This window comes from Patella vulgata, chromosome 9 (genome assembly GCF_932274485.2).
Source record: "Patella vulgata chromosome 9, xgPatVulg1.2, whole genome shotgun sequence".
NCBI classification, from domain to species: Eukaryota; Metazoa; Mollusca; class Gastropoda; family Patellidae; genus Patella; species Patella vulgata.
In genome coordinates this window covers 38061891-38074026 of record NC_065887.2, presented here as the reverse complement: position 1 = coordinate 38074026, position 12136 = coordinate 38061891, and the positions used below count along the sequence as shown (strand labels likewise).

General features: G+C 34.9%; 1 protein-coding gene across 1 annotated transcript in view; it reads right to left on the bottom strand.

Annotated features, from left to right (window-relative positions):
• The window catches only part of LOC126807862 (probable C-mannosyltransferase DPY19L1), a 28186-nt gene extending 16128 nt beyond the window's left edge, over positions 1-12058 (bottom strand). The window contains exons 1-7 of the mRNA XM_050532708.2: positions 11650-12058; positions 10751-10775; positions 6414-6639; positions 2466-2586; positions 2030-2123; positions 1794-1851; positions 431-522 (exon numbers count right to left, since the gene is read on the bottom strand). Coding sequence (XP_050388665.2) covers positions 431-522; positions 1794-1851; positions 2030-2123; positions 2466-2586; positions 6414-6639; positions 10751-10775; positions 11650-11815 — 782 coding nt within the window. The 5' untranslated portion in view covers positions 11816-12058. The remainder of the gene's footprint in view (positions 1-430; positions 523-1793; positions 1852-2029; positions 2124-2465; positions 2587-6413; positions 6640-10750; positions 10776-11649) is intronic.
• Positions 12059-12136: the final 78 nt, after the last annotated feature.

Genomic DNA, 12136 nt, shown 5'->3' with positions numbered 1-12136 from the left:
AGACCCTTTGATCACAGTGTACATGCTACTGGAGGTAGCAAGATCCCAGTGATAGTATGGAGACTTAAACTGTGATCGGTTCTATTAAATAACATATATAGAAACTACTTACACATACAAAATAGTTCTTAATATCAGATTACTTAGGTAAAATAGTGTCATAACTGTTAACAAATAGTTCTTAATATCAGATTATTTAGTCAAAATAGTGTCATAACTGTTAACAAATAATTTGCTTGAATGTTGAAGATATAATTTCCTACACCAACTGACACCACTAATCACTTAAGTGGAAGCAGGCATTAAATAAATCTATTTCATAGGACACCACTACTTAAATCTAAAAATAGTTATCCAAGATATTCGCCACCATCAATTTTACATCCATAAACGAGGATTATGAGTTTCAAATGACTTATGTTACACCTACCTTAAAACATGAGTAATAATCAACATTTCTAACACAAGGAATGGATAACCAAAACTTTCTCTTAATGGTGGAGTCCACTGAACACGTGTTGCCTGAAATACGGAAATATCAAATCAACATATTGTTTTCACAAGAAAACTGTGTCATAAATCAGAAAAACAGAAAGAGCAACATTTAAAAGGGGTAACTACAAAAAAATGAAGCTGTTGTCTGACATTTCCTTGTCTTGTACCTATTCATTGTTTTTTGTTCATATATTTGCATTAACCCCTTTAAAGACAGGTAGGGGAGAATTTGTTAAAAATACATTATTTTCATTCTATATATTTTAACCCATTCACTCAAATAAATATCAGATCAACTAATGCAAGAAGAATTATCAAGTTGCCCAATCAACATTTATGTGGCTATTCCTTTCAAATGGATAATTTTATAATAGGCCTACATAAATATAGTAACTAGAGGCTGCCACGTCAGGTTTGTCAATCTAAACATTTCGGAAATCGTAGCAGCCAGACAATAACTAGATTAGGGTGTTATATTTTCCCCATTAAAGCAACTATCTGAATATAGTTGAAACTACTGGTATTTAAAGGAGCTAAGTCGCTAATATTTGGGACCTAGAAATTGACACAAATGGGTCGCAACGCGTACAATAATGTAATATGAATGTATATAAATTGATTTACATTCAATCGTTTCTGGTTTTACTGTAATTTCTAATCAGTTAGGTGCGGCGAAATACGCCAGTATTCTCAATCGAATTTCAATCTCTACGCCGATAGTATTTATTGGGCATGCTCTCCAGATAAGAATATAGCGCCACCGTTTGACATGACTTGTGGAATATGACTAGCGTCGATTTTCGAGTCCCTTATTACAAATAGCGCCGAAACGTATTATGGTACACGATTCGTGTACCAATTGTAAAATGTTTATTTTTTCTTAAATATTGGATATCAGAAGGCCATCTTTTCCCGGTAAGATCACAACATCAATGTTGATTCAAACCGACAAATAAATCGTAATTTGAATGTCGAAGATTTTGGATGATATTGAGTTAGAGACTTAGCTACTTTAACATATTCACTCTCTGAATAATCTACAAATATAGTCAAAATAAAATATCGTCTGAGATCTAACGATAAAGCCATAAAGTACATTCCATTAAATTTGGAAGAAAACTGAAGTCTCTTATAATGTTCACTAGCTTTTATTGATATATATGTCATGACAAATGTAGACTATTTCATTCACAAGCTAGTATGGTTGGGTAGACTGATGAAGAGTTAGACAGGGGTGACAATAATATACGCACATCCAGGGGCGATAAAAAAGTAAATAAAATTGTCTATAACCTCACCTCACCATGATTATAGATAAAACAAACAACTGTTATAATACCACCAAATAAACTTCCACTGTAAATAAAACATTGAAATATTACTGTAATAAACATAGCACACTATCATATTTACCTATCTTCATTGACTGACAGTGAAGAATTTACTCGTCACATAACATAAAATTGGAATTTCAAAGAATATACCAAATAATCACATACCGATACTTGCCTTATAATCACATACTGACACTTACCTTAGATATGTACCAAATATAAAAAATAATCCCATCATGGCACCATTTAACGTAAAAACTGTTTCTACATAAAAATAGGCTGGATCACCAAGACCTGTTGATAAACATGTGGATTGTTAAACAGATGATTTATATTTTCACATACATATGTGGATAGTATTAAAGGACAATGTTGGTGTCAGCCAATATTACATATATTATAGAACTGGTTAAACACATTCCAGGTTAATATTAACACAGAGATCATTGCTATGGTAGATGCATAAGGAAGAGTTGAAGAAACCGGAAGTGACGAAAGCAAAAGGAAAACTTGCATGTTTCCGCTACTACTTTTCATTGAATTCCAACTTTTACCTGGTACACCCAGTGGAATTCTGTTTTTGGTTCCCACCGAGAAAGGAATGCGATCAATTTAAAATCTAATTGCTGTACTGACCTTCACAACTTGGTACAGGTGAGAGACCTTCACCTCGATTCACAGTCCAACACTGTTTCGTCTGATATCCTAAATGGGCGTTGACTCCTTCATACAGTCGATATAATCCTCCTATAACGACCTGTTAAATTCAAATAGTAATCGGTAAACAGTCAACAACGAGTGTAATAGCTTTTACTGATTTCACACTTTATGATGGTCTTCGAAAGAATCAAGTGGAGATACTTTATCTGGATAAATTATAAAATACTGTATCTATCATATTTAATTATGATTTCACACAGCCTTCCTTATCTTTATGAATTTGTGAACATTTGAAATAGTGCTAAGTGATACATGGATATTTTTGATATTGTAATATTTTGAAACATACACATGTAGGCGGACGCCTGCAAGCCCATCCCCTCCCTCCCTAAAAGAAAATGTTTACAAGCATCAAAGTTGTGCACGCCACTACATGATCATCAGTGAATCCCAAATTTAAGTATCCACAGGGGAATAACCCCCAAAATTTATGATTAAAATATTCTACTTTTTTTAGGAATCCTTAAATGCTCAATACCACTCTCTTTGTAACTGAATAATATGTCCCAATCTTTATTCTGGTCAACAAATTGTACTATTTTACAATATTTTAATTAATTGGTGTTACAAATTTCATCTAAACACACATAATTTAAAAAATTGGAAAAATTCAACTAAATGATTTGAAAAGCCTGACGTAAAGCTTTTCAAATGTCACTTGGATTTAAACATATTTTCGAACCCTCTGGACAAGTAAAATAGGATTTAATGGATAATTTACACAACAGGTAGGACACTAACACATCTAGTACTTAGAATAAGGCTATTATTTATTTTCTGGAGCTGTCAAGCCAGGAAGAGTGTAATTGTCCCTTTAAGCTTCGACATTTGAAAGGGGAACTGAATGACAGCTCATCAAATTTTTCTTTCAAAAATAATTTTCAATCTAATGCACCAATGAAGTATGATTTTCAGGTCATTAATTTTAACTTCAATAAAAGTTTATTGGCAAAAAATTGCCTACATGTATTTCTCAGAACCGTTCTTGAATAAGTGTTCATATTAAAGGCATGGAGGCAGCGTTACTTTGGATTTTTAAAAATAAGACTCCTAAATAGGGCCTAACAAATTTGTTCTTGTAAAATATACACGGTACTTCTTGTTCAATCATGAATTTTATAAATCTACCTGCTGGATAAGATGTTGATCAAATTATTGGTTGCCAATTTGATTTAGACATGTTTATTAATGTTACAAAGCATAATCTTAGAACATTCTATATATCTATCATACAGTGTTAGAACATCCTATATATCTATCATACAATGTTAGAATATCCTATATATCTATCATACAGTGTTCGAACATCCTATATACCTACAGTCTATCTATCAAGGGGGATTGGATGGCCGAATGGTTAGCATGTGCACGCTGTATCATAAAGCCTGTCATTGAGTCAACTGGCGTGGTTTCGAATCCCCGGTTGTACGTGTCAAGGAGTAGGGTCGCCTGTCCAACCTCGTGGGTTTTCTCAAGGTGCTCCGGTTTCCTCCCACTGTTAAAGATCCCTACGCGCAAGCAAATTATTGAAATAAAATTAAACCATATGTTAGCCCCGAAATTACCTAATTTGTGTTGAGTGGACATTAAACCCCATTTCTCTCTCTCTCTCTATCAAAGTTATATAAATATCCAACAAAGCAAAGGATTTTTTTTTCTCAACATCACCAGCGGCTGCCAGGCAGGATACGCCCACATTTTCGAGAGATGGATAGAGAACAAGCTAAAAAGAAAGTGATTTTTCGTACAATCAGGGGCCATAATTCAGGAAGTTACGGTCCGATATGCACGAATATCGAAAGGAACCGTGATCTTTGGATTATAAACTTACATTTCAAGTTTCAACAAAAATCGGATAAAAATTGTGACCTCTATAGGGTCCACAACCTTGATATACCATATTTTTACGCTAAAAACAAGCTAAAACGAAAGTGATTTTTCCTACAATCAAGGGCCATAATTCAGGAAATTACAATTCGATATGCGCAAATATCGAAAGGAACCAAGATCTTTGAGTTATAAACTTACATTTCAAGTTTCAAAAAAATCGGATAAAAATTGTGACCTCTCTAGGTTCCACAACCTTGATATACCATATTTTTACGCAATTTGAGAACGAGGGGCGGCCATTTTGTCTGTCAGTTTTGGGCCGATTTTCACGAAATTTGAACTCAGTCGTCCTTAGGGTGTAACGGTGATATAATAATACGGTTTTTTAAATCGGATAAAAATTATGACCTCTATAGGGTCCACAAGTTAAAAACGCGATTTTTCGTACAATCAGGGGTCATAATTAAGGAAGTTACGATCCCATATGCGCGAATATCGAAAGGAACCGAGATCTTTGGGTTATAAACTTACATTTCAAGTTTCAACAAAATCGGATAAAAATTGTGACCTCTATAGGGTCCACAACCTTGATATACCATATTTTTACGCTATTTGAGAACGAACGGCGTCCATTTTGTCTGTCAGTTTTGGGCCAATTTTCACGAAATTCGAACTCAACCGTCCTTAGGGTTTAACGATGATATTTTAATACCGTTTTTTAAATCGGATAAAAATTATGACCTCTATAGGGTCCACAAGCCAAAAAACGTGTTTTTACGTACAATCAGGGGCCATAATTCAGGAAGTTACGGTCCGATATGCGCGAATATCGAAAGGAACTGCGATCTTTGGGTTATAAACTTACATTTCAAGTTTCAACTAAATCGGATAAAAATTGTGACCTCTACAGAGTTCACAAGCCAAAAACGTGATTTTTCGTACAATCAGGGGCCATAATCCATGAAGTTACGGTCCGATAGATGCCAATATCGAAAGGAACCGAGATCTTAGGGTGATAAACCTATATTTCAAGTTTCATTGAAATCGGATAAAAATTGTGACCTGTAGACTGTTCACAAACAATTGTGGACGGACGGACGGACGGACAGGGGCGACGATGTGGGCGTATAAAAATACTGTGCATTGCTTCCAGCCTATAGCTAGACTGATTCTAGTCAAAGATAATATATTTTATCCTAGTGTACAAGTTAATGTTTTGACATTTGATCTAATTTCTATAATTGAACAATTCACCAGTGTATTATTTTCCAATTGTTCTGCAAGGTGAAATGAAATTGGGTTTAATGTCCTACTTTTCTGCACCAACTGGGTTAATGGAGATAAGCAGAGACATTTTCGCTTTCCAATTCAAATGTCTATGGTTCTTTTATATGCATGGCAACGTGTACATTGGACCTTGGTGTTTCGTTCAATCCAAATGACTAGATGATGTTCCTTGCCAGGTCTCCTTCCTGCACCACTGACAAGGTGAAACCATGCGCGAACATCCTAAGGAAATTGCTTGGCTGACACCTGTGACCTAGTTAATGAACCAGTGCCTTACTCACTATGCCACGATTCAAGAAAACCGACTGAACATCTAAGAAAGAGTAAACTAAAATGCAGAAATTATGAAACAGCTAATTCCACTTGTGCTGGAATTTGATAATTTTGCAAATGGAGCTGTATCGAATCAAGCTTACTTCGTATCCTGTATCTCATCATCACTAGACAGGATGGTGCAGAAAATTTGAACATAAAACCCCAATTAAGTTCATTTCATTTGTCTGTGCCTTATTTTTAAATAAAGTCATTATAGATGTAACAAACCCCTGTAAAATGACAATGTTCTTGTGATACGTTTCGCATACCTATTTAATTGGAACGATCTGAAATGACAAATATAAGGGAACAGCCACACAGCCTAGAGGGAGGTTAACCTACACCTAGTAGCTTTATACTCGTAACATGTGCCAATATAATAATAAAAATCTTATATTCATATTTTAAACTGTATATAGCATAAGTTTTTACCTCAGGGTACAAATTAAATCGTTTTAATGTGTTGATGGTATCTGGATATTCTGTAATATTATCATGGCTTACAGCATAAATACCCTCTAAATATGTAGGTGTCTCGATGACTGTTTTAAAATATGAATAATATAAACCCATCTCAGTTCTAAATGATATTTCTCGTTCTAATGATGACAGATGGGAAAAATGACGATCTCGTTCAAACATTCCTGCTATATGATTTCTGAAAAAAATTTAAAGTACACAATATTTTCACTAAAAGGTAAATACAGTGCTTGTTAAGCCCCCACCAGCCTCCAGCACCAAAGTCGTCTGTGCTACACGTACCTCTAATATTAGTGTCAACAAATTCTGTAGGGTAAATTTCAAAAACAAAAGCAATAGGAACCAAGATCTTTGGGATATAAACATATATTTTAAGTTTCATCAAAATCAGATAATTTTTTTTATGAAATTCAAATTCAACTGTCATTATGGTGGAATGGTGATATATTTGAACGTTTTTTAAAATCAAATAAAAATTGTGACCTGTAGGGGGTCCGCAAGCTAAAAATGCGATTTTTCGTACAATCAGAAGCCATAATTCAGGAAGTTACCGTATGATATGTGCAAATATCTGAAGGAACCAAGATCTTAAATCGGATAAAAATGGAGGGTCCACAAGCTCAAAATGTTATTTTTTGCATAACCAGGGACAATAATCCATGACGTTAGTGTCCGATAGGTGCCAATATCTTTGGGGTATAATATAAACCAATATTTTAAGTTTCATAAAAATCAGATAAAAATTCTGCCCTGCGGATGGGATGGTCCACGGACGAACAGGGGTGACAACAATCTTTAATTTTCATGCCATTATCTTATCTTTTGGGCTTTTTTTTTTAGAATATATATATATATGCATCTGTTTTTCAACCTGGATGTAAACAATAGTCGTCTGTTCTTGGATTTTTTTTCAATTGACTCATCAGAAATAAAAACTAGCAGATAAACTTAAATTTCCATCTGCTATAAATAAAATATATTCCATCAAAATTTCTGATTAGCACTAGAACACAACTTTCCATTTATTTGTTTTTTTTTCACACTGATAACATTTTCTACCGTACTTTTGTATCATAGACTCAACAAGTTTTCTGTTTGATTATCTATTTCAATTACTGTCTGTGATGTGTTGGGCTTCTTCTGCTGGGGACTGGAAGGCATATTTTGAAATGTCAAGTTATACAGACTACATACATGTACGGTCAAACCTTAGTGGTGGTGTTCAATGTAATCTGTATTATAGCGGCTATCCTAATTGAAACGCTTTACTTGTTTTCACCAACTGGGCTAATGAACATGGGCATCTGCCATGAACTGTACTATCAGGGAAATATTGTACTGTGTGTAGTGTTTGTGTCTACTCTCGTCAATTGTCAAGGGTTTTTCTAATGGACCTACATGTATACATTTTTCCTTGCCAGGCCTTCTGTCCTGCAGCACTCCAACCCGGGACCTTCTAGCTAGGTGGTTCCCCCTTGTTAGTGGTGCAGGACGAAGAGCCTGGCAATGAACAAGGCATAGTCGTTCGGATGGCACGAAAAACTGAAGTCCTGTGTACACATTGGAGTGTGCATAAAAGATCCCTTTGGAGCGGAACAATAGGATGTTAAAGCTATGTTTCATTTTATTTCCTTCTGGCTAGTGAGCAAGCACCATAATCACTGAGCCACCCTATCCTATTAGAAAACTTTAATAATAATATTAACCTTGTAATAATACCATACTTTCAGGATGCGTTATAGAATAATGGAACTTTAATTACAGATAATCGAGTTGCAAATTTACGTTAACATTTATATCCAATCCAAATGTAAGCATTTTTACCATAATAAATTTAAAATAATTTTAAAATTTTTACAAGCTACAGATGTTTAACAGGAAGTTTAACAGAAAGGGAAGTTGTAATATATTTGTCATGCCTAAATGACCATAATACAACCGTAACACGATCATGATATCGCCATATGTGACACCATGTACATGTAAATTCATTGATTAATTGAACATGAAAGAGTTTTAGGTTACTTGTTGTTGATAACATCTGTTTCACTGTATCTAGAATATACACTATATACGTGTACATGTCAATCATTGGTGGTTAATTGAACTAGGAAGCTGTTGTAATCTTGCTAATAATTAATATCATTCATAATAAATAGCAGTGTTACATCTGATACCCAATTAATATGAATGAAGACCAGCATACGCCATACAGTGTGCTATGAGGGAAATCTGTCCCTACTCTTATATACACGGGACCTCGGCTTTTCGGTCTATCTGAACGACTAGACAGCTGTCTTTGAACATGCAACCTCCAGGCTAGCGAGCACGCGTCTTACTCACTTAACCACCGTGGCTCCCCCAATCAATATAACCATGTTTTTTGTATGACTATTTAAAGAAGAAGTCTACGCTTTAACTGGTTCTCAAGAAAAACATTCAGTATACAAATGTGACAGAAGAAACACCCTATTTCAGTCCTCACACAAACATGTTTGAATAGTTTGTCAAGGTTATTCCAACTGATATTTCTGTATTTGTTATTTGATTAAACCTAATGAAATTTGATCTGTTTTTTGTCTCTTGTTTTTTTTCTGTGCAATAATCATTGTAGGATTTTGTTTCACTCTTGTATATATACATGTATGAAGATATTGTTAATAATTTAAAAGGAAACTGTACATAAAATGATTAGTGTTTCACTCTTGTATATACATATGAAGATATCGTATTCAGTATCGCTAATAATTTTACAGAAAACTATATATAAAAAGCTTATTAAGCTGTTTTATTTATTATCAAAAAATGAAATGAAATGTGGTTCAGCTAACAATTTCCCAAAATTTAGGTTATAAAAATAGTCAAAGTTTGCAAATTAAATAAACTTCTGATAACTTTGTTTGCACAATACATGTACTATTCTTCAAGGCAGAGATTATATTAATGGGTACTGGTACTGTAATTATTTTTTTATTTATTCTTTATGTATTTGTATAGCTTGTACTGTACGTTAACATTTGTGCTTGATAACACGGTGAAATTTCGGGCTATACATATACATGTATAGGCCTTAGATAACAAACCTTAATCTCTCAACCCTCCGTGTTTCGAGTTAAGAACTGAGGTCATGACCTATAACGTTGCAGCTGCGGGAGCGATTCACACCCGGCATTTTTAAACAAAATTGACAATAGTTTTAATCAAAACAACGATTGATTATTGTTATTTATAATATTTCTACAACACCCAACTACAATTAAGCATATAATCCTACTTGAAACGGGTAGGCCTACAAATCGTCGTTTTTAAAATCGAGGCGTTTTAACGCTTAAAAGCCGATACTAAGACCGCCATCTTTTTAAACGATACGCTGTCATCATGAAGGCGGGGCTAAATATAAGGCTTTTATAACAGCCAATCAAAAGGACAATTGAAAGCACAGAAACTATGAATGGATTTCGATGGCGGTGAAATGTCAGACAAAAACAACGCTTCATTAATTTAAACGCGAATATTTGAGTTAGGCGACAGTTGTGCCACTACATTGGCCTCTGTAAGTTTAATTAATCATAATATCATAAACTTGTCTATTTTAAAGATGTTACATGCATTAATAAAGAAATTGAGTTTGCCACTTGGAACTAAAGGCATCCAATCGTAGCTAAAAACAAACACATCAGTATATCTCAACGTTTTTACTAGTATAGGCCTATGTACAAACCAGTGATTGTTTTCAATATAAATTGTATGTGTTTTTGATTGTGCTCAATCGCTAAAAGCTACTCTTATTGTGTCTATAACAGTACGAAGCTGCACACTGCGACCTCTGAAGACACAAAGCGCACAGCGGGGAGTCTGGAGAGCCTCCACCCAAAAGTTTTGAAAATTATGGAAGCCTGGAAATGCCATTTTAAGTCATCTGCAACAAGAATCTGGATTTGGATCCAGATAGGGGTGGGGGGGCATGCGTGCGCCAGGTGTGCCCTCCACTTGATCTGCCCTTGTAGCTTATTAAAAATTTGGAATGAGAAGTGCTGTAATACTCTGATATGATACTAAATATAAATAAGATTCATTGTGGCCCTCCCCCACAGCTGTTGAACATGCATATATTGCAAAAACGAATTTGGACAAAGAAAGGCTATAATTTTTAACCACAAATGACATATTTGGTAATGTGGTAGTAATTAATGTGATACGAGTTAAATTATTGCTTGATTTGGGTAAGCCATGCTACCCCCTACATTATCTTTTAATAAATAATAAAATAGAAATAAAAATCCTATTACCTGTGGAAATACGATATTCCAATGGCTATAAAACAAAGAACAGACATAATTAAAAGTGTGGCTCATGTAATTACAATATGGCAAATTTTTAATCAAATTGTGAACTTTAATAAATAGGTTACTGGTACATGTAGTTATTAAATTAGCTAACATACATGTACTATAATTAATTCATTAATGCGATGAATGTCATCTTTAAATGGTCTCCAGAAATTTGTTCCATTAAGTTATTATCCATGTACCGGTAGTTCCTTTAGGAATGGTCTCTGATAGGATGCTGTCGTCTGACCATTACTGAGCGTCCCTATTAAGCTGCAATATGAAAATAGCCCCCTTCCCCACCTCTGTTCTTAGGCTATAGTGTTGAATTATTATAAATTGGTGTCAGATGTGGCAAGAAATGATTCCTTTAGGTGAAAAAGAAAAGAATCACAGTGAAAAATCGAAGGTAAGGATTCCAAAATAGCCTTAGAACAAAGATGGGGGCAGGGCGGTATTTTCCAATCAGATTCAGAGACCGTTTCAATCCATGTACCTCAATCCATAATATACAATATGGACTTGAGTGTTGAGCTGTAGAGAGTATAAATGATGCTAAGATCCATGGCATAAATGGTTGCTACACCCCTCCCCACCCCGAAAAAAGTCACACGATTTTATTTTGTGAAATCTTGTGTAATTTAATTTTCAGGATTTATAAGTTTAAAATTATTGATAGTTTACATTACAAAATGGAAAAATTAACACCTACATGTAACCACTCTGGGCTGGCTCTTGCCAGGGAACTGCCCACTTTAAAAGAATCAACCCTCGGCATCCCTCCCCTCCTTATCAGTACCATGTTCATTTCCGTTGTATTTTATTATAAATTCTAAAACTAACCAACCAAACAAACTTACCCAGTGCAAAAATAAAACACGAACGGGCCATATTTGATATGGACCATGCAGATGTCTTCTCTGTAACGTCTTGTTGCTGTCGTTTACTAGACTTGTATTTGGAATAAGAAGACCGCTCAGAAGATTTCCCGTTCCTGGAATCAGCATTTCTTCGATTTGCAGCCATATTCTTTGTTTATGTCGTGACTGTCAGAACTCAACAGAAGCAAAAGACTTAACAGAAAGCACTGCCACTAGAACATAAATCTCTCAATGCAAGGATTTCCTGCCCAGTTCGTGAATCTATCCGCTAACAATGTCAAACTAGATTTACAATCAGCATCGCCGTAAGACAACAAGTCGTCATTTCGAACACACTTCATTGATTTAATGATTACCGTAATCCCGTCTCACATGGCTGCTTACGCGGCAAAAAACCGGAAACTTCCTTATTAGGTCAATCTCGCTGTTGTCCCTGACAACGCGATAGTTTACGTTCACTCGGTAA